This window comes from Taudactylus pleione, unplaced genomic scaffold (genome assembly GCF_031769625.1).
Source record: "Taudactylus pleione unplaced genomic scaffold, aTauple2 ptg000619l, whole genome shotgun sequence".
NCBI classification, from domain to species: Eukaryota; Metazoa; Chordata; class Amphibia; order Anura; family Myobatrachidae; genus Taudactylus; species Taudactylus pleione.
In genome coordinates, this window is record NW_028285021.1 from 3925435 (window position 1) to 3949555 (window position 24121).

The following is a 24121-nucleotide window of genomic DNA, read 5'->3' on the forward strand; positions in this document are numbered from 1 at the left end:
TAGTGCAACCAGGCAAGATAAAAGCTCTTGTAACAATCCAGTAAATATCTGTCTACCATTGAATTATTTTTGTCTGATACCTGAATGACATTAAGGCAGTGTATGCAATAACATGGCAAACTTTATTATAGGAATACAGCAGTTAAAATAAGTCCTTTGTATAATGAACCTCTTTGTAATAAACTGGCAATGTATCTAAGTAAATCAGTAACTGGTTATGCGCAAACCGCTGTACAAAATTCACACGTACCTCCATCTGTCACAGGCAGTCTTGTGAAATCAGTTTATTAGTTTTTGCAATGAGATCAAACAATGGATCGATTCCCTTATACAATCAAAACCGTTAAATTAGTCTATCGGCAAGAATGAAACGTACAGCAAAAGGCTTTGTTGGTATAAAACTACAAAATGGTCCCATCATCAAAGGGACCTCAAAAATATTGGCAGCATTATCTTCTAAACATCAAAGTCAATAGGTCTGAGCGTAGTATCAGGACTGGAAGCCGCACAATGTCCCATGTTTATTGTTACGGAGGACCCTGGTTACTTGCCCTGCTTCTCGGCGTAGTTTATTGTTACGGAGGACCCTGGTTACTTGCCCTGCTTCTCGGCGTAGTTTATTGTTACGGAGGACCCTGGTTACTTGCCCTGCTTCTCGGCGTAGCACTGCGCAGAGCACAGAGATAACAAGGGCTGATTTAGTGTCAGCAGGTGCATCGCAACATGTAAGATAGCAATAACGTGGTCAGTTCTATAGCAGTGCAGGTAGTGTCTGCAGACGGAGTGTGACCATATCAGAATGCTAATAATTAAGCCCCACTTCATGTTAATTATGTGTTGTTTAATGAGATGAAAGGTGCTTTAGCTGGCAGTGCAAATACACAAACAGCAAAGTATTATTCATCTAGAATATGTCAAGGTGCAACATAAAACATCAGCCAGGTGTCTATATTATCCCCTACTATTGGTAAACTGATGACTCCTCCACGCCTGCAAACACTCATTTTAAATAGAGAATTAAACCAAAACTAATAAATAAAAGTAAATTGTACTGTATTAAGAGTCTCGTAATGTTAGCAGGGCAATCATAAATATGGCAGCTTGCAGTGAGCAATTTCTAGATTTCTCTTGCCTCTCTTTAAAATTCCATAAAATGTTTATATGATCATAATTATTGTCATACTTAGGATGTAAGATGTACACAACGTTAGAGAAATTTATTTTGGTAGCTCCCAGGCACCAAAGGCTGATATTGTAGCAATGATGTACATTGGTCTGTAATATGCATTCATAACTTATAGGGGGAGATTTAAAGTAGGAGTTTTGTTCCACTTTAATAATCACATGGCACTGTAATACACATTGCTATATGATTGCTCTGTATAGCCACCAGGGACTAAATACAAAGATTTAGAGGTCTGGAACTTTTTTTCTGGGGTTCAATGCCTTCATTTGTCATAGATTTGATGAACTACAGCTCTGCAGGTTTAATATGTTCCCACCAGTCACAATGTGCTGAAAATACAGCCTCCTGGCAACAGCAGGAGCCACCGTCCTATTGGGCTCCACAGACTTCATGAGCAAATCCTGTAGCCTTGCACAGAGGGAGTCCTTGTTACTTGTGCAGGTATGCATCTAGCCACAGCTCGCCAGACTCTCTAAGGGAGCTACGAGAAATAAAGGAGGAATTAGAAAACATTGGGCACATTTTACATATTCAATATAAGGGGTGCCTAACCCTCCCTTCCCCTAGCCTAACCCTAACCTCCAGGGGGGGGGGTGCTTAACCCTAAGACCCCCCGGGAGCCCTAAACCTAACCCTCCCCCCCCCCATGGCTGTCCGCAGCGGCGCCCGGCTTCCCTTCGATCGAGATGCCGGTCGCCTGGCGGCTGCAAAGTGACAGGCGTCTAAATTTAGACGCCTGTCATTTAACCCTCACCGGGATAAACCAGTCGGGAAGCCGGCAGTAGGGATTACGTCCGCCGGCTTCATGACTGCATACCCAATACACCCCTCAGTGCTCCGCTGGTTGGGGGAATGGGCTCTTCTGCAAATACTGAAATTGTGACACTTCCCAAACAGGGATTCAAGTACATCTCATCATTCCTGAGATATCCCAATATTAGCATTACATGGAGAGAGTAGATGTAAAAACCAGTGACAGAGGTGGGGCTGCAGCGCAGTCCAAACTTCAGATAGGGGAGCCACACCAACTGCCACCCCAAACGCTGCCAAATTCTGGGGTGAGACAGCGCAAGGCGCCACTGGCCTGGTTTATGGCACTTACTGAACTATATCGGCAAAGGCAGTAAACAGAGGTTTGGACTGGTACTCAACGCTGTACTTCTTGCAGAGTGATCGGACAAGAGGAGCGGCCTTCCAGTAATTGTGCCGTGGCATCGTGGGGAATAAGCTGTAGGTAGAAAGTGGCAATGGTGAAATAACAAGACTGAGGGCCCCATTTATCATGAACTATTTGCGGCATAAGAGATAAGCTGATGATGGAGCCCAGCCTCAATTACTTACTGATGTTCAATCTGGAAATTGAGGTGTCCACTGAACCAATCGTTAAACGGAGACTGGTCCACGTTACAAGTGGCTTGTAGCTGTGGGCGATAAAGGCAGACACGTGTAAGACGGAGGACGCCAGGGACATATAAAGTGCTCAGGAACTACACATTACTTCATTACACATAAACAATCTGATCTATAAATCTTGATCTATAAATGGATCCTGAACAGATCGAAAATAGAAACAGCACTGTGCCCATGTACATGCGTGTAACTTCAGGTGCGTAAGGCCAAACAGTCACAAAATCCTGGAAGAAACGTCTACACCCAACATAATGGAAACAAAGACCCTGGGGCCCATAAATAGTGCACTGTTTGATGGCCTGGTTTCACAGTGATGCGTCTATGGTAAAGATTCTCAAACTCGGTCCTCAGGACCCCAAACAGTGCATGTTTTCCATGTCTACACACTGAATAAAGTGAAATAATTAGCTCCACATGTGGACCTTTTAAAATGTGTCAGTGAGTAATGAATACAACTGTGCACCTGCTGGGTGACCTGCAAAACATGAACTGTGTGGGGGTCCTGAGGACCGAGTTTGAGAACCACTGGTCTATGTCAGCAAAGTGCAGAGTAGCCTGCACACCAAGGGCCTTAACCGAGTCAGGCGGATCTCTGTGAGCAGATGCAAGCGGCAGGTTTTTGCATACAGCGCTTGCGCAAGTGTGAATTTACACATATTTGCATATCTCTGCCTTATTCTGAGTCGGTCGGAAGGTGGTCAATGTCTTTCTTTGACACTGGTCATTTCAGGGCAGCAACAATGCGAGCGCACGGAACCGTGCTGTCTTGTGGGAGTGACACGGGAGTGTACCTAAATCTCCGTGCGATTCTGAGTTATGTACGGGGAAGGGAAGCCTGTGTCTGACAGATCTCTGGCACCTAGCATGGGGCTGGTGCACGTGCAGATACTAATGATGGCGGTTACGGCGGCTGGTGTAACATCAGTCTAAGGAGCTGCCTCCATAAACTAGAAGTGCTCCTAGGTGTGTAGAGAGGTGTACGCGCTGTTTAAAAGGTTTCGCCTAATTCATGCCTTACATTAATGATCAGAGGTGGAATCAAGATTATATTTTATTCCAAGTACAATTTAGTGTTTGAGGCTTTTTACTGCAGTGTGCGCTTCTCCCATCAAAAGGCAACATGGCACCCAATAAAATCATAGGATGAGCCCGCCAGCTCTCTACTATAAACGGCAATCTGCCTCTGCACAGGAAAACATCCCTATAGTCTGGGCTTCTTTAATCATCTTGTATGTAAATACGACTAACAACAAGAGAGGAGCAGAAGAGAAGGATCACCTGTGTAACAAGCCATTCTTTGTTCTGGTCATAGTCTATGTTCATTGGAATGTGATTCATCTGTGTCACCCACACAAACCAGTTACTCTCCAGGAACCTAATGTACGATGAAATAACATGTAGAATGACATTAGCTGTGCTTTTCTTGATCAGCTGTTCTTATACATACAGATGTGTCCTCAAACACTGTAACTTCAGTTGCGCCAAACAGCCCCTCTGGGCAAGCCATGGCCCTGTCGATTCGGCCGTGGCCAGCGTCTATTCACTTAAAATGTGCGTTTTATTCGCAAAAATAAAACATCTGGGAGCGACATAACTACATTGCAAGCTTGCACTGATCAATTTGATGTGTGACATTTGTAAATCTGTATGTGAATGAGGGCCTGATTCAGAGCCGGACGCTCTGACAGAGCGCTCGCTCTGAATCAGGAGCGGCCTTCTGGTTTTTTCGAACGGCCTCCTGGCCACTCGCATAGCTGTGGGTGACCACCCACAGCTATAGCGAGCGGCCACGATGATGGTCAAGACCATCGGGCTTGTGACGAGACCCTTGTGGTAGGGTCTCATTGCCGCAAGCCCCAGAGAGCTTACGGCTCTAACAGAGCCGCAAGCTCTCCCACTGACATCACTTGTGATGTCAATGGGGCCGGCCCCGGACGGTAGGCGTTCCCATGGGAACACCTCCGTCTGGGCAGCCACGCCCCCGGCACGCCCACCAAAGGGGGCGTGCTGTTACTCAACATCAACGCCCCCTTTGGTACAAGACCCGGAGCGAGGGATTGCCCGCCGCTATCCGGGTCTCGCGCATGCGCACGACGGAGCCGGCTCTGTGGTGCACATGCGCACTGGCCTACCATCGACCCGGTTGCGAGCGCACAGCGCTTGCGACCATGTCAGAATAAGGCCCTGAGTCTGAATCGGTTTATGAAATTCTATGATGCAGCGGCCGCAGCTTTTTCTCACTGTCTGAGGGTCCACCCCCTCCTCTAGAGATCAGGTTCCAGACTGCGCACTTGAATAACACATTGCTACCCTATGGGGCATATTCAAGGCTGCATACGGGCCATCTCCTCTCGCCTGATTTACTGTATATTATAGTATATGGGCGTATAGACACTAAGGAGTATATTTACAAAAGGTCGATGTCTGGTCGATTTTGATTTTCAGGGTCTAAATCATACATTTGCTAACATATGTGATTTAGGGGTATATCTACTGAAAGTCGATTTTTGGTCGATTTTGCGGTCTGACCCGGGATTTAGAACACGTTTCCAACCCGGATCAGACCCAGGACAGACTCCCTTTTACACTGCGGCGCTGACCCGCACTGTTCACACCGGAGCCGGGTCAGCAGTGACCCGGCTCTCCGGCGCAGGTGAGCAGCGCTTCTTACCCTCCCTCCCCCTCCATGACACCCTTTCCTTACTCTGCAGCTTACCGGAGGCAGGGAGGGCGGGTGCTCCGTTCTGGCCGGCCCGGCAGTGGATGCTTGGAGATTATGTCATTTCCAAGCGCCACTGAAGCCGGCCAATCGGCTTCATCGTGACCTGGGTCACGCCGTTTACACTGCAGGGTGACACGGGAAAGACCCGTGCTCAACCCTGCAAGCCAGCCGGGATGGATCCCCGGGTCACTGGACCCGGGTTGATCCGTTTACACCGACAAATAGTCCGGGTCGATGCGCGTTCACATGCATCAACCCAGGATTTTTAAGTCTGTCTAAAAGCAGTATTAGTAAATGTGTGATTTAGACCTTGAAACAAAAAATCTACCAGACATCGCCCAAAATCGACTTAGTAAATATGGGTCTGGTTCCGACCCGGTTGCAAGCACTGAGCGCTCGCAACCGGGTCGATGGTGGCCCAGAGCGCATGCGGCACTCCGTCGCTCCTGGTCTCGCAACAAAGGGGGCGAGCTGTCGATGTTGAGTGACAGCTCGCCTCCTTTGGTGGGCGGGCCGGGGGGGTGGCTGCCCAAATGGAGGCGTTCACATGTGAACGCCTGCCATTTAGGGGCGGCCCCACTGACATCACGAGTGATGTCAGTGGAGAGATTCCGGCTCTGTTAGAGCCGAAATCTCTCTGGGGCTTGCGGCGACGAGACCCTACCACAAGGGTCTCGTCGCAAGCCCGATGGCCGCGATGGTCTTGACCATCGCGACCATCTACCTGGCCGCTCGCTATAGCCAGTGCCAGATTAAGGCCCACATGGGCCTGGAGCTGAAATTTATAAAGGGCCTATTGTGTGCACCGCACGTGGTGTGTCCAGTGCTTGGGGGGTTGACTAGTGATGTGGGGGTGTTGTCTGCACGGAATTGGATTGAAATGCCAGCGGCATCAGCCCAACGGAGGAGATCCCAACATCGCCAGGTAAGTAAACCCTCCCCCCCCCTAAACCTCCCTTAGGGGTGCCTAACCTCCCCCCGTTAGTGCCTAAAGCTAACCCCCCGCCCCCTAATCCTTACCCACCCGGAGGGGTGCCTAACCCTAACCCCCCCTAAAGGTGCCTAACCCTAACCCCCTTCCCCTACCCTAACCCTCCCGGGGAGGTGCCTAACATTAAGTCCCCCCGGGAGCCCTAAACCTAACCCTCCCCCCACCCACGTCTATCCGCTGCTGACGCCCGGCTTACCTACTATCGGTAAGCCGGGTGTTGGGATTCTGTAGTGGGGCTAAAGATAGGCTAAAGATATCTTTAGTCCCATTTCGGGATGTCGGTGTCGGGATATTGGCGAGCGGGATAGCGCCAGCAGGTATCCTGACTACATCCCGTCTGCACAGCAGTTGTGGCCTGTGTTGTGTGATGTGACTAGTCCCTACCTTTAAAAGCCTAAGGGGTCTATTTACTAAGCAGTGTTATGAGACAGAGTGAAAAGTGATAAGTATGTGGTAAGGTGCCAGCCAATCAGCTCCCAACTGTCATTTTTCAAACACAGCCTGTGAGATGACAGCTGGGAGCTGATTGGCTGGCACCTTATCACTTTTCACTCTGTCTCCTATCACTGCTTAGTGAATAGACCCCAGAATCTCTCTTCCCTTTTTGCTTATATCAGTAGTGTAATGCTTGAGTCTACAAAGAAGAACACTCCTTGTTAAAATGGCACATAGTGATGACATACTGTAAATCTGAAAATGTCTCTATTAAAGAGCACACGGGTCACTTAGTGATGTAATGAATGTGACATCTTTCTCTATAAAGATACCTTATCCTATTAATAGTTATACTGAGAAGTTGTTAGATCTAGACACCATAGTGAGATCCAAAACAAAGTCACATAGGGTCTGATACCGCATGGAGTTGGCCAATGTTTTTAATTCTGTGCATGAGTCCCAGTGGCACAGTGCATGTGTTCCCATTGTTAGCGCTTAGAGATGCAGAACAGTATCGGATGCATCCATTGGTGCACAGATGGTCTAAAGACGCACAGAGATCGCACTGCAACGCCGCAAGACGCTGCAAGTGGGCATCTCACTATTAATAAAATTGGCCGCAGCATTAGCATAAGGATGCAGCTGATCAAAAGACTCTAAAATACACAGATATATATCAAAACCAACACGATGCGCCCCAATGGTGTAGTATTTTCTGATTCCACTTCTGTGTACTCAAACTTAATAATATGATGTACAATAAGGCGTCATACCAGAGATAAAATAAATGGGCTTATGCCTTACATCATATTATTAATTTTGAGCAAACAGGTGGAATCAGAAAATACTGCACCATTGGGGTGCGTCTTGTTGGTTTTTTTAACACTCTGGACAAGTAGAGCCTCAGTCCTGTGCAACGCTATCTTTGAATTTTGAGTTATTTATTTCACTGGTATTGTTATTTTTAAGTGCCTGCGCCTTCGTTCTTTGGAGCTCATTCAGAACCGATCGATAAGCTGCGCTCATTCTTGCCGATAATCGCACATATGCGCATGCGTATGGTTTGCAATGCGCGTGTGCAAGCCAGTCTTAGCGATCGGGAAACGAGCGCTCATTCTACACAGCCTGGCCGCTACTTTGAGTGACAGATTGCGCCGTTTGTGGGTGGTAACAGGGGAAGGCGCTTGTGAACGGGGGTGTGGATGTGCGAACGCAGGCGTGTCTGGGTGCCAAAACGGAGTTTAATGGGTGTGCATCAGTGGCGTAAGTTCATCCCAGATGCCCGGAGGCAAGTTATAATTTGGTGCCCCCTGTCACAGCCGCTGACACTGTAATGTAGCATTTTGCATGCCTATACAGCCGCCAGGGAGGAGTGAGACAGGGAGTGGTGGGTGAGGAGGGTACCGGATGTGTCGCACTGATAAAAGGAACTGATGAGGAGTGGCGACACTAATGAGTGGGCACAGGTTATAGACAGATGGAGGTGGCAGCTGATGGTCTGACATGGAGCTCTCCACTAGTGTATGGTGGCTTCTCAGGTGCTGGGAAGAGGTGCCATGTATTGGGCAGCCATGATGGTACACTCCGGGTACATAGCTACAGCCCTAAGTGGGGTGAATATGTTGTGGACAATGAAGGAGATGCCCCTTCAGTGCTGGAGCCCGGCGGCAGGCGCCTCCATTGTCTCCCATAGTTCTGCCCCTGGTGTGCATAATTAGCAAAGTAGCGTAATTGAACACGTCACTTGGTTGTTTGTATCCTGAACTGCTCGCAGTGCTTACGGGATGGTATGGTCTACCTCAAGCGCTGCGAGCAGCTCCGATGGCCCTCGATGTTCCCAATTAAACACACACTTCCTGGAGATGACGTGTGCAGCGAGTGACAGGTGGGAGGTTTTATAGTCCTGCGTACGCTCACTCCCGTCACTCACTAAGATACAGAGGCATCCTTACACCGCAAAGAGCGATCACTTGATTTGCATACCCGGCCCCTTTTGCGAGCGTCCGCAGCTGTGATCGGGTCTGAATCAGGGTCCTTTGTTTGATATATATATATAAAATGAAAATCTTGTCAGTGCCTGCATACCAGTGCAGTGATCATTATTAGCAGAAGCCAGGCAGCCAGCAAGGGAGTATCAGTCACCCAGCCGGGCCACCTTCACAGATCAGTGGCTGTGCTCACTGGTCGGCCACAGCTGCTTCAGAGAGTGGTGGTACCTACAGTATGTGACGTCACATACAGAGGCCTATCAACAGTTAATGGTGCACAAGGCAAAGAAAAATTATGGTGCACCTCCAATTAGGAACAATATTCTATTATCTTTAATATCTAAAATCAGTGAAATAAAATACATATTGGTGCACAAACAAAATAAAATCAGAATAAAAAATATTTTTACTTTCCTGCACTATACATAATTGTGATGGAAAAGCTTGTGTGTTTGGGGTTACCTGTCTCAATGATTTAAATGTTTTTTTTTTTTTTTTTTTTTGGCATTGCAGGTTTTATTTCTCACAGGACTCTTTGCAGGACATTCTACTGTATGGGGGAGTGTAAGGAGGGAGCTGTCAGCAGGGGTCATACTTGTGTTGTGGCAACACTCACACACACATATATACAGATGCCAGCATTACACCCACCTCTGGTTAGTGCCCGGCTGCAGTACTGATGGAGGGGTGAGTGGGTGGAACTTTAGAAGACCCGGGTGCTCAGTTTCAGTCATCCCAGAAATAGCGCTTTGGGGGCGGAGCCTAGCGCGAATTAGGGGCGGGGCTTAGCGCTAATCAGGACGGTCCGAAGGCAGAGTCTTGGACAGTCTGGGGGAGGAGTTTTGAGCAGAGTTGACTCAGTAGGCGCGGCTTCGGGCGGCAGGAGGGTATAATGAACAATGATAGATAGGAAGGACAGGGCTTCGGAATGTTGGGGTGGTGACAGGAAATTTTTTTTCCTGTCACCACTACCTGCACTGCAGTTGGTCCCGTGGGCCTATTTTCATGGGGTGGCCTGGAGCTGTAGCTCCACCCGCCCCATTGTTAATCCGGCCCTGGCTATAGCTGTGGGTGGTCACTCACAGCTATGCGAGCGGCCAGGAGGCCGCACAAAAAACCAAAAAACGCCCTGATTCAGAGCGTCCGGCTGAATCAGGGCCTATATCCCTTGAGGAGCTAATTATCATGCAGCAATTTAGTAACCCTGCTTCAATACAAGTGAATGAATAAAACAGAACACAATATAACAAGTTACTAATCTGGAACATGTCTTACTGCGGGATGTAGTCAGGAATGTTCTGTAACCTGACAGTACATCTCACAAACTAGTAACTGCTTTTGCGGTATTTACCAGTAATACAGTAAATGTTGTCATGATAAGTGTTTCTTAATCTGGGTACACACTGGAGCGATGTGTCCCTGGAAGAAATGGCGGCCGACAGGCTGACATATCGTATTCGCAGTACACATCAGACCGATGTAATGCAGGAGGGAACGGAGCTGTGGTTCCTGTACCAGTACATGAACCACAGCTCAGCTTTCAGGGAACAGACTAAACAAAATCACAGCAGTTACACAAATGCATTTGCCGACCCATAATGCAGAATGTTAGAATACTGCCCACCTCAGTAATGACAGTTATTGCCTTGGTTGGAGCCTGAGAGAACAGACATTACATTGTTTCTCTGCTAATGATTTCCATATTTGTTTGAAATACAGCACTCACCTGACTAACATGAACATGCTAATGGTACCACCGATCCCAATGAGAGGGAAGTAACACAGGGAAAATCTCACGTAGAATGTAATCATCCAGGCCAGGTCCTGTGGAGAGGGGAGAAACAGCCGATCTGAAATGGTTTCATAATAAGACTATGAGGGGAGATGTATCAAAGCTTGGTGAGGGATAAAGTACCAACCAATCAGCTTCTAACTGTCGTGTTACAATCTGTGCTTGAAAAATAACAATTAGGAGCTGATTAGTTGGTACTTTATATCTCTCCACTTTATATCTCTGTAAGGATTGTTACATCTCCCCCTAATTTACACCCTTGAAACCCTGAGAAACAAGCAGACTGGTATTCCAAGGCTAGGCACAGACTGGCTTTCCAAGGCTAGGATTGCATAGTATGTACGCTCTATATGGTTTGTTCTGGGAAGGGAAATGGGAATGACCATCGCGTCATTTACACGTTGTTCTGATGTGTACCCAGCCTTACTCGCCTAGTACTGTACACATGCACCCGTTTTACACACAAAGTAGCAATTAGACATTATTAATATTGAAATTCTATAGTTGCAGGCTTACATTTAGCTGCTGAAAAACACACGAGGTCTCTCTGCCTCTCCACGTAATAAAGAATAATTGCTTTTATATAGCTGGCTGTTAGCACCACACAATCACCGATTTGTTTCTTTTATAACAGGTAGACCTATGGATTTGCAGTCCAAGATGGTCGCATCTGCGGCCATACAAATATTGACCCTGTCCAATGAATGAAGTTGGGCACACAGGTAATTGCTATTCCTTTTTCTCCTACATGCTTTGCAGGAATATATTATTTAAAAGAGATATAGGGGTAGTTTTACTAAAGTTTCTAAAAATGAAAAATGGAGGTGCTGTGATAGCAACCAATCAGATTCTGTCTATCATTTCTCTATTGCAGTGTAGAAAGTGATAGACCAAATCTCATTGCTTGCTATGGGCAACGCCACCACTGTTTTAGAAGCTTTAGCTATATCATCACGGCTCTGCCACCTGCTCAAAATGCCAGGCATCATGTCATCACTCCCCGATCCATTTCATTCAGGAAGTGGATGGGATCTGGGAGGTTGGTCTAATCTCCTGGAAGTCCCCTCCAAAATTTGTGAGTCTCACAGATATTCTGGGAGAGTAGGCAGATACGATTTAAAGACATATTTCCAAGGCGAGGCACAGACTGGTTTTCCAAGGCTAGGTGCAGACTGGCTTTCCAAGGCTAAGTGCAGACTGGTTTTCCAAGGCTAGGCGCAGACTGGCTTTCCAAGGCTAAGTGCAGACTGGCTTTCCAAGGCTAGCGCAGACTGGCTTTCCAAGGCTAGGCACAGACTGGCTTTCCAAGGCTGGCACAGACTGGTTTTCCAAGGCTAGACGCAGACTGGCTTTCCAAGTCTAGACGCAGACTGGTTTTCCAAGGCTAGACGCAGACTGGTTTTCCAAGGCTAGACTCAGACTGGTTTTCCAAGGCTAGACACAGACTGGTTTTCCAAGGCTAGGCTGGTTTTCCAAGGCAAGGCACAGACTGGCTTTCCAAGGCTAGGCACAGACTGGCTTTCCAAGGTGAGGCACAGACTGGCTTTCCAAGGCGAGGCACAGACTGGCTTTCAAAGGCTAGATGCAGACTGGCTTTCCAAGGCTAGGCGCAGACTGGTTTTCCAAGGCTAGGCGCAGACTGGTTTTCCAAGGCTAGGCGCAGACTGGTTTTCCAAAGCTAGGCGCAGACTGGTTTTCCAATGCTAGGCGCAGACTGGTTTTCCAAAGCTAGGCACAGACTGGTTTTCCAAGGCTAGACGCAGACTGGTTTTCCAAGGTTAGGCTGGTTTTCCAAGGCGAGGCACAGACTGGTTTTTGAAGGCGAGGCACAGACTGGCTTTCGAAGGCTAAGCACAGACTGGCTTTCCAAGGCAAGGCACAGACTGGTTTTCCAAGGCTAAGCGCAGACTGGTTTTCCAAGGCTAGGTACAGATTTAATTCCAGAGATCATTTCAAGGACCAGAAAGTGGGCGCGCACCTTTAAATGTGGTAGGCGGAAAAGAAGGCGTTCCTTACACAAATGAAGGATCATTTGTTCGGTTTGTGAAATGATCCTCGGAGCGATTTAAACAAATGAGAGCCATCTTACTTGCCATAATGGGGCTGATTCTGAGTCGCATGGAGCTCTGTTCACGGACGCAAACAGCGATTTTGTGCATTCAGCGTATGCGCAGATGCAAATTTCTACATTTTTGGGAATGTCCGTCCTATTCTGAGTCGGACACAACCTGGCCGCATCTATCTTTCTGTGATATAGGGAATTTATCATGTGCAGATACTAATGATGACTGTTACGGCAGATGGCGTAAAATCAATGCGCAAGGACCCCCGCATTAGTTGATTAGAGGCTCGCATTAGCATAAGGTAGTAAAACAGGCTACCGTGGCTGCCGGCGACTACATCCACTTTGCATGCAACTCAGAATCAGCCCCAATGTCTAAACCAACGATTATAATGTACTTACCACCCACTGCTTGCGCTGTACTGCAAAGTAGAATATGTACCACTGAAAATAGAGAGGGAGCAGTGCTGGAGGACCAACTATGGAGAGAATAGAGTATAATATTATCACACAACTAATTACATCTTCCCACTCCCACCTGCAAGATTTTGCCTGTGCTGCTCCCTACCTCTGGAATTCTCTCCCTCTCCCTATCAGACTCTCCACCTGTCTACTAAACTTCAAAAGGGCACTAAAAACTCACTTTTTCATCAAAGCCTTCCATCTCTCATCCTAATCCACTGCTCCTTCCTCACTGTCTACCCCATCTGTGTCACCCCTGACTGTCTGCTCCTCCCCTTGAGACTTTACGCTCTCACAAGCAGGGCCCTTTTCCCTCATGTGCTTCTTCTTTCCCTTACTTACACTATCTTATACTCCCTACAATGGCACCTAACACTTGTTTGCTGTCACCCTGCTGCTTATTTCAGTGTTTCGATCATGGATACAGCAATGTTTATAACCATGAACTTGTCATGGTTTGTTTTGTACTTTAAGTCACTGTTTTCTTGTTATGCTCATTTGTAAGGCGCTGTTGAACCCTTGTGCTGCCATTTTTAATAAAGGAAAATTATAATACAATACTGTAAAGGTGTGACCAATGTTCTCTACGTATCTTAGTCTACAGGGACATATACTCACTCAGAAAGAAGTACTTGTGCTGGTGATTATAAGGCATATATTTCTTTTTCTTAATCCCGAGCTGTAGAAGAATGACAGACAGAAGAAAGAAAATCTTAGATAATATCTCGCAATCCCTATCCTATATATGTTTGAACCATGGGTGCAGGGTGCGCAATTCGAACAGCAACATGATGTTTGGGCCTGTAGATATTATGGGAATATCAGGGCCTATTGAAAGTTATGTTCTTTTGAGGTTCTGTTATAATTCTGCCCACAAAGATAAATAGGAGTTTTAATCCCACTCAGAAACCCATAGGGGGGTGGGGTGGGGTTTGTGAGGTTTAATGAGTATGTACATCAATGATGGTATCCTGTGAGCAGGGAAAGCAATTACCTGGACAGGAGATAGGTAAATAAAAGCCCTTTCATTCATGTCTGCAAATAGATGACTTGGAGCTGGTTAGATTGTACATGAAAGCCATCTATGGGCACCAACAACAGCAGGGGTATGCAAATAGCAGTCTGTCCAAAAGGTGTGCTTGAACTTCAAGCAGGAACAAAGACCAAAATCATATGTTATCTGTCTTGACGTAAAATTGATATTTCTACAATAGCTGGGAGCTTCAAAAATCATAGGAGAATATCTGAAGTTTGTGTGCTGGTTAGGTGTGATTTGGGGGCACCTTTGACGTTTGGTTTGGAAGAAATTAGGTATCTTACCACGCACCATTTTATACCTTAATAATAGGAGATTAATGTGAACATACCATATTTAATGTGGCTACTACACAGAGGAAATTATGTACAGTTATCTGTACTTTGGTTGAAAGTTATGTGGACTATCTTAGGCCATGGGTTATTACCCGGCCAGCGAAGCATCAGGGACTGGGTCATGACATCACTATGGGGGGTGGAAAAGTTGATAAAAGGTATGGGAGCATTTTGCTCTGTGTCAGACTTTGGATGATCAATTTCTAAGTTTAAGCCTGGACCTGATTTCCTGCCGTTTCCTCCAGGCCCAGAATAAGCCGAGTGTAATTCTGTGTAAGTTTTTCCTTTTTATTTTGAAATGGCAAAGCAAGTTTGTCTATGTATTCTGTAAACTTTTTTATTTATATCATTTTTTTAACTAAGAATTGTACTCTTCTACTGTATGTAAATAAAGTTTTCCTTTATTAGTCTATTTTCATGCATGCTTGAGAACCCAGTCTTTGAAAAAGCTACTAGATCGCTATGGTAAAGCTATAACTATTATTTATTAATAGAAGCAGGGGGAGATCAACTGAGTGTTATATGGTGACCTCTTTTATTTCCACGGGTGGTAACAAGCAAGAGAGGTGTATGGTATAACGCGCAGAGTGCTAGAATATTAATTGTGAGTATTATATTAGGATCTGCCCTCGCTTCATCAAGACTTGGGGATCTGCTCAATTGTAGTCCTGATGCTAGTGTAGTGCCAGTCACGGTGATATGGTTATTGGTTCTGACCTAGTCCGAGTCAAACAGGGATATCTATAGGGGTCTCTTACAGGGCCCCATGCAGTTACACACTCAGACTAGCATGAATAATACTGATAACATCAGGAAAGTTCTCTCCCTATGTTCCAGATGTCTAAAGGTTGCTTTAAGATTGTGGCTTTGCAGGACTCAAAACAGTCTCTGCATTTGGGTATTTTTGTAAGCCAGAGGGCCTAATACAGAGGTGAACGCAGTCCGGGTCGCTCCTGCATCTTCGGTAGTAGCGGATCTGAGAAATTATGCAAATGCCGCAGAAGCCGTCTTTCGTAAAAAGACGCTCACTGCCAGCTTCTCAGATCCACGGCCAGCTTCTCAGATCCGCTGCCTGCGCGCGAAGATACAGCATTAGGGAAACATCGGCAACATTGTGGAGAACATCGGACATCTGTGCAACCCAAAGGATGCTCAGAATGTCCAACACAACTAAGCTGCCAAGGCCAGTGAATATGCATACGAGGACGCAGACGCTGGCTTCGACATGCACCTAAATGGAGGCGACACGCTTCCGTTATTAGAAACGCGCCCCGTTACCACACTGAAAATGCAGAACCATCGCAGAACATCGGCTTCGGTCCAGAAAAAGAAATTGTTAATTTTGTGACTGAATCGGGATGCGTCCACGTGATTCAGGCCCAGACTCACAAGTTTTTCATTTCACAACTGGCAATAATGAATTAATCCACCCAACAGCTTGCCATTGGAGACAACACGCTGCGGATTGATAATACATCTAGGGCAAAATTGAATAGGGAGAGAGTTAAGAAAATTTTTTAAAAACTTTTTAAACTCGGTCAATGTAGCAGAGTTTGAGAACATGCAAACTCGCATGTTTTCAGACTCAAAAACCTCTCACAATTTAAACTCTCATCCAGATGTTTCCCATTTTGAAGATAAAATGCGACCAATATAATAATGTCAGTTTACTGTTAAAGGTGCCCATACATGGTGCAATATAGCAGCCGATCTGATGGATTGGTACAATATCGCTGCTATATCGTACCGTTTGTGGGCATGATATCGGACAGAGGGCCTAATTCAGACCCGCTCGCGAGGAAGCTCCGTCGTGCGCATGCGCGAGACCCGCATAGCAACAGCCAGGCTGTCGCTCCGAGTCTCGCACCAAAGAGGGCATGCTGTCGATGGTGACTGACAGCACGCCCCCTTTGGTGGGCGTGCCGGGGGCGTGGCTGCCAGACGGAGGCGTTCCCATGGGAACGCCTAGCGTCTGGGTCCGGCCCCACTGACATCACTAGTGATGTCAGTGGGAGTGATTTTGGCTCTGATAGAGCCAAAATCACTCCAGGGCTTGCTGCAGACGAGACCCTACCGCAGGGTCTCGTCGCAAGCCCGATGGTCGTGATGGTCTTGACCATCGCGACCATCATCATGGACGCTCGCTATAGCTGTGGGTGGTGACCCACAGCTATTCGAGCGTCCATGAGGGCGCTCCAAAATGAGGTAGGAGGACCCTGATTCAGAGCGAGCGCTCTGGTCAGAGCGTCCGGCTCTGAATCAGGCCCACAGCACGCTCCCGTGGGGTTGTACATCGCACCTCCAGATCTTACTGCATGTTCACTTGATCTGGGGATGCGATATATGATCCCATGCAGCGCTATGCGGGTGAGGGATCCCGGCATATCAGGCGGTCGGGCAGCGGATCGCTCCGTGTGTGGGGACCGTTGGATTGGCCGTTGCAGCGTAAGGTGCCTATCGCACCATGTATGGGCACCTTAACTCTCACATTTACTAAACTCACACCCTATTACATTTGTCTCTTACTGTAAGTCAGTAACACCAGGGCCGAAACTAGGATTTTTGTCACCCGGGGCAAGACAGTAATTTGGCGCCCCCCCCCTGGTAATTTCCCCATAGTAATGCCCCCTGCAGCAGTGCACCTATAGTAATTCCCCCCGAGGTAATGCCCCTGTAGTTGTGCCCATATAGTAATGTCCCTGACATAGTGCCCATATGGTAATGCCCCTGTAGTAGTGCCCATATACAGTAGCAATGCCCCTGTAGTGGTTCCCATATAGTAATGCCCCCATTGTAATGTCCCTGTAGTGGTGCCCATATAGTAATGCTCCTGTAGTAGTCCCCCCATAGTAAAGCCCCTGTAGTAATGCCTCTGTAGTAGTGCCCCCATAGCAAAGCCCCTGTAGTAGTGCCCATATAGTAATACCCCTGAAGTAGTGCCCGTATAGTAATGCCCCTGTACTAGTGCCCCCATAGTAAAGCCCCTGTAGTAGTGCCCATATGGTAATGCCCCTGCAGTAGTGCCCATATTGTAATGTCCCCAAAGTAATACTCCTGTAGTAGTGCCCATATGGTAATGCCCCCATAGTAATGTACCTATAGTAGTGCCCATATAGTAATGCCCCTGTAGTAATGCCCTGTAGTAGTGCCCATATGGTACTGCCCCCATAGCAATGCCCCTGTAGTAGTGCCTATATGGTAATGCCCCCTTAGTGCCACTTAAACAAATAAAAAAAAAAAAACATATTTACCTTAAACCCTGCTCCTACGTCCGCCGCCGTCCGTTCCGCCCAGCTGCTCCTCTAAACTATGGGAGAGACGTCACGACGTCTCTCCCATAGTGCCCGTGGGGAGAGCCGGAAGCTGGAGTTCAGGGGAGAACTCCAGCCTCCGGCTACCGCGGCGCTGCTGGGAAGGAGCCGGGCGCCCGCTGGTAATAAAATCTCAGCGGGCGTCTGGCTTGGAGCTCCCCTGCAGCGCCAGGCTGGAGGAGACTGGCGCACATGGTGCACGTGCACCTCCAGCCCCCCTCCCCCCCTAGTTACAGCCCTGGTGACAGGAACGAGTGATGGACTGTCACAGTAATAAGTCAGTGACAGGAACGAGTGATGGACTGTCACAGTAATAAGTCAGTGACAGGAACGAGTGATGGACTGTCACAGTAATAAGTCAGTGACAGAAACGAGTGATGGACTGTCACAGTAATAAGTCAGTGACAGGAACGAGTGATGGACTGTCACAGTAATAAGTCAGTGACAGGAACAAGTGATGGACTGTCACAGTAATAAGTCAGTGACAGGAACGAGTGATGGACTGTCACAGTAATAAGTCAGTGACAGGAACGAGTGATGGACTGTCACAGCAATAAGTCAGTGACAGGAACGAGTGATGGACTGTCACAGTAATAAGTCAGTGACAGGAACGAGTGATGGACTGTCACAGTAATAAGTCAGTGACAGGAACGAGTGATGGACTGTCACAGTAATAAGTCAATGACAGGAACGAGTGATGGACTGTCACAATAATAAGTCAGTGACAGGAACAAGTGATGGACTGTCACAGTAATAAGTCAGTATACTGGAACCACTCATGTTCTGTAATTTCACTCTTCTCTATAGCTTAGTACAATGATCCATTTTTCAGTTTTAGTTCCACTGTAAGTAACACACAACCTTAATATTGCCACTCACCTCCACAGATAGCTTCTTGCCCAGCGCAAAGAAGAGCGGGTGCATGTTAATGTCTGGGTCTTTCCGGAAGCAGTTGGGTTTGGCATGATGCTGGAAGTGCAAGTGGTTCCACCAGCTGGCGGGAGCACCCTGGGTTTCAAAAGAGGAAAGTGGGGTAAAAGGAAATAACAAAAGCAATTACAGACAGTTGGCAAATTGTGAGCATAGGAAAGGGTACCTCTACAGAGTACTGCAGAAGCAGCACAGGCAGTGATCCTCACAGGAGAAATATACAGAGAAACTCATTACCTCAAGGAAGAATATATCTATAGTGATTCATAGTGATCCCCGCAGAGAGAGATACAGATAGTGACCTTGCCGAAAGATATACAGAGATAGTGACCCTCACAGGGAGATATGCAGAGATAGTGACCCTCACAGGGAGATATACAGAGATAGTGACCCTCACAAGGAGATATACTGAGATAGTGACCCTCACAGGGAGATATACAGGGATAGTGACCCTCACAGGGAGATATACAGAGATAGTGACCCTCACAGGGAGATATACTGAGATAGCGACCCTCACAGGGAGATATACTGAGATAGCGACCCTCACAGGGAGATATACAGAGATAGTGACCCTCACAGTGAGATATACAGAGATAGTGACCCTCACAGGGAGATATACAGAGATAGTGACCCTCACAGGGACATATACAGAGATAGTGATCCTCACAGGGAGATATACTGAGATAGTGACCCTCACAGAGAGAGATACAGATAGTGACCTTGCCGAAAGATATACAGAGATGGTGACCCTCACAGGGACATATACAGAGATAGTGACCCTCACAGGGACATGTACAGAGATAGTGACCCTCACAGGGAGATATACAGAGATAGTGACCCTCACAGGGAGATATACAGAGATAGTGACCCTCACAGGGACATATACAGAGATAGTGACCCTCACAGGGACATGTACAGAGATAATGAACCTAACTGGGAGATATACAGAGATAGTGACCCTCACAGGGAGATATACAGAGATACCGACCCTCACAGGGACATATACAGAGGTAGTGACCCTCACAGGGAGATATAATGAGATAGTGACCCTCACAGGGAGATATACAGAGATAGTGACCCTCACAGGGAGATATACAGAGATAGTGACCCTCACAGGGAGATATAATGAGATAGTGACCCTCACAGGGAGATATACAGAGATAGTGACCCTCACAGGGAGATATACAAAGATAGTAACCCTCACAGGGAGATATAATGAGATAGTGACCCTCACAGGGAGATATACAGAGATAGCGACCCTCACAGGGAGATATACAGAGATAGCGACCCTCACAGGGACATATACAGAGATAGCGACCCTCACAGGGAGATATACAGAGATAGCGACCCTCACAGGGAGATATACAGAGATAGTGACCCTCACAGGGAGATATACAGAGATAGTGACCCTCACAGGGAGATATACAGAGATAGTGACCCTCACAGGGAGATATGCTGAGATAGTGACCCTCACAGGCAGATATACTGAGATAGTGACCCTCACAGGGAGATATGCTGAGATAGTGACCCTCACAGGCAGATATACTGAGATAGTAACCCTCACAGGGAGATATACTGAGATAGTAACCCTCATGGGGAGATATATTGAGATACTGACCCTCACGGGGAGATATACTGAGATACTGACCCTCACAGGGAGATATACTGAGATACTCACCCTCATGGGGAGATATATTGAGATACTGACCCTCACGGGGAGATATAATGAAAGTGACCCTCACAGGGAGATATACTGTTACTGACCCTCAAAGGGAGATATACAGAGATAGTGACCCCTAGAGGAAGATGTACAGGGATAGTGACCATAACAGGGTGATATACAGAGACAGTGGTCCTCACAGAAAGATATTTGGTAAAATGTACAAGATACTGTAAAAGAAAAAGGTACTACCAGCCTATAAGAAGTGTCACCAACAAGGGTACAAAGCTACAAGATGAATGTATTTATAAAGTCTATGGTTTCCAAGATGATGTCTTATATCTGTAATATTTGACAGTAAGGGATGAATTATTCCATTTAATATACTAGTTTTCCTAATGAACACTGAAGTGATGACATCAGAGATCACCATTTATACAGTTATTACTCAGGAGTTTATCCATACTGTATATCAGTATCACTTCTTATTACACAGATATAGTGAGTCTCAGAGGATGATATCAGGATGTAGTGACCCTCACCAAACTATAGTGATAGTTATCACTGCAATAATGTAGTTTACAACAGATGTTTCCTTTGAACAATATATTGTCTCTTACCTTCAGCTGTCCGATCACAAATTTATGCAGCAGATGATTCCATTTAGATTTACTGTAAACTGATAAGTGGCCAAAGTCGTGTTGCAGCCACCCGGCCTGCGCCTGAGACAGATAAGAACATAGTAAGGCAGCTGGAAAGGCCGAAAATACCATCACAACCTAAGCCCTCGATAAATAATATAGTGTTACCGGGCCTGACACAGGGGTGTATCGGTCGCAGCGGATCTGAGAAGATATGCAAATGCAGCAGGAGCCGTCTAGTTGAGCGATTATCGGTGATCTGCGCATGTGTCGCACTGCGCCTGCATCAAATTCCATTACCGTTGCCGCTCACAGTGAGGATTTATTTGCAAAGTGATTGACAGGCAGGGGCTGTTTGTGGGTGGCAACAGGGGTGTGTGGCGACTCAAGCTCAGGCGTGACGCAACAGTTTTCGAGGTGTGTCTCAGCCTGCGACTGCGATTCTGTACGCAGTAAAAATGGCTGTGCCATCTCAGTTCTGCCGACCATTCCGATTAACCATAGTGTTACTCAGAACTCTGATAATCGACTAATCTGCAATCCATGCTGCGTCTTTGTACGCAGTTGTTTGGATTTGTGAAGCTGTCCCATCAGCGTCTCAATACAAATCCCGGCGTCTGCGACATTTTCATATTTTCACACAGCCACTATGTACAAATTTTCAGCGGCAGCAGCAATAGCCTCCATCTCTGAATAAGGCCCTGAGTGCTAAAAACAAGAGGCTGCCTATAGGACCTCGCCTGCAGGCGTTTCTATAAGCAGTATGCACAAATCTCTGGCTTATTTCTATTTCTTCCAGTTAAACTCATATGACAAGCCCATGTAAAATGCTGAACATTTCTCCCCAGGATGATAGATGAATATTGAATATACATAGCTATATATAGTCTATGTTTCTGCTTATAAATTCCATCTCTGGCTGCTCTCTGGTTTGGCCTGAATATATAAGAGGAGAACACATACAGATAATATTCACTGAATGGAGTATACAGTATGTAAGCCTGTGAGTTGCAGGCAGTCGGCGATGTAGCCCATAGATTTAAAGCAGCAGTCATTTAAAAGGCAAAAATAGGGGCTGTGGTTTGGCGGCTGCGAGGACAAGAACGTGGTGCAGTGGAGCTTCTGCACCCATGACGTTTTTTTTGTTCTACCCGGGACTCCCTCCTGCTTCAAACGGTCCCCTGAGGTGTGTGGTGACCTCCTGCTGCCCGGTGACTTCGCAGGTGGCTTCTTAGGTTGTTACTACCACAACCCGGGTGTGAGGCCTACACTGCAGGAGGAGCTGCAGCCTCTATTTTTTTTTTTTTTTGCTATGTCTATCTGAAGGTCTATTTTTTATGTGCCAACACATCATCTTTAACACATAATGAGGAAGAATAAGAAGTCCGCCGCTGAGGAAGTCCTGTCCTCCCGCTCAAATTCCCTCCAGGTCTGACGTGCGCCAGTTTATTAAGCCATCTGGTCCCTCAGGACTCCTGCTCCTTGCCATCACCTGCTCCTGACCTTTCTACTCACTTTGACCCTCCTGCTAATTCTCCTAAGTGTGCCCGAGCTTCTGATGAAGGGGATCTTTCTCAAGTGCTTCACATCGTACGTTCTATGCCTACTCACCAGGACTTTGATTCTCTGGAGCATAGACTTAGTGACACCATATGCTCGGAACTGGCAGACATCAAATCAGACATCTCACATCTCAGTGAGAGGGTGGCACAAGGTGGAGACTTCCGGGATGTGTCTATGGAAGCGTATAATGGCTTTTGGGAGGTGGTTGCTTGTCAGGGCGTCAATGCTAACTTCCATGTCCCAGCGGTTAGACGATCTGGATAATAGAGGCAGACGTAATAACCTCTGGATCCTAGGTGTCTCGGAAGATATTTCCACTAACAGCCTAGTCGACTATCTTACCAGAATCTTCAATGAACTCCTGGATAAGGATCCTGATTCCTCCATCCTCTTTGACAGAGCTCACCGGTCACTCAAACCCCGTACTGCAGCGGCTGAACACCCAAGAGACATTATATGCTGCCTTCATTACTACACACAGAAGGTGGAGATTATGTGCAAGGTCCGTAATCAGGACTCGATTTACGGGCAGAAAATTCAGATTTTCCTAGATCTATCGTGGGCTACATAGTTCAACACCGCAGGGCTCTCAGACCCCTCACAGCAGAGCTACGCAACCTCAACCTGCGCTACCGTTGGGGCTTCCTGTTAAGCCTTCAGGTGACTCATCGGGCCAAGCAGTTGATCCTGAATACCTGCATTTTGCTCCGCATTGGGACTTCCACCCCATCAGCTTCCTAACTGGCGAGATTTGATTTCCAGTCCTATTCCCTCCTCCTGATGGCCAAGTTACCTGAACTTCCTGTGGATTACCTCTTTCTTCCCTACACTTCTAGTTGCTGGAATGACCCTGACTTCCACTCATAGGTTTTTCCTTTTTCAACGCTATTTTATTTGCCGGGACTCTCAAAAGGAATGGCTCATCGCCCTTTCCCTGACTGGGTGATGCTCCTTAACCCCAATAGTTCAAGGACTGTTTGTTTGGACTTGTGTTTACTGGGGGTTTCATGAGTATGCCTCATTCTGTGCCTTATTTTTATAATTATGTCTGATTTATATTCTGCCAGCCTTCCCATTAGGGCCCTATTTTTCTATGTATGCATATGTGTTTCATTATTTTTCATATCATTGTGATGTTCTCTGTTTTATTTGTTGGAACACTTTGTCTTACAGTAGTGAAGGTCGGGCTCTCCTAGTTAAGTGCACTCTCCATGGGCAGGTTTATACTTTCGTGAGTCTCTTTGTGCCCAATAGCAACCAACCCTCTTTTATTAATACGGTGCTAGATCGTATAGATGCTTTGAAATGAGGGATCCTGGTGGTAGGCAGTGATTTAAACTGGGCCCTTCAGCCATCTGCTGATACGTCCTCTTCCTCCCATTGTCGTGTGGCTTCCCAGTATCGTATTGTTCGACGTGCGCTACATGAGCAACAGCTGGTCGATGCTTGGCGTCTCTAGCACCCCAGAGATCGAGCCTATACATTTTTCTAATTCTTCCCATAATTCCTATACTAGATTGGAATATTTTTTTTTGCCCTACCGATTTCTGCACCTCTTATGTTGCACCTCCATTGAACTAATGACATGATCAGACCA

The 24121-nt window shown here is 46.8% G+C and overlaps 1 protein-coding gene across 3 annotated transcripts in view; it reads right to left on the reverse strand.

Annotated features, from left to right (window-relative positions):
• Positions 1-255: 255 nt before the first annotated feature.
• The window catches only part of FADS1 (fatty acid desaturase 1), a 61733-nt gene continuing 37867 nt past the window's right edge, over positions 256-24121 (reverse strand). For all 3 annotated transcript variants that reach the window (XM_088454541.1, XM_088454544.1, XM_088454540.1), the window contains 9 exons: positions 20941-21042; positions 18610-18738; positions 13667-13727; positions 12989-13065; positions 10459-10556; positions 3875-3971; positions 2528-2607; positions 2289-2414; positions 256-1667 (listed from right to left, as the gene is read on the reverse strand). In XM_088454541.1, coding sequence (XP_088310667.1) covers positions 1616-1667; positions 2289-2414; positions 2528-2607; positions 3875-3971; positions 10459-10556; positions 12989-13065; positions 13667-13727; positions 18610-18738; positions 20941-21042 — 822 coding nt within the window. In that variant the 3' untranslated portion in view covers positions 256-1615. The remainder of the gene's footprint in view (positions 1668-2288; positions 2415-2527; positions 2608-3874; positions 3972-10458; positions 10557-12988; positions 13066-13666; positions 13728-18609; positions 18739-20940; positions 21043-24121) is intronic.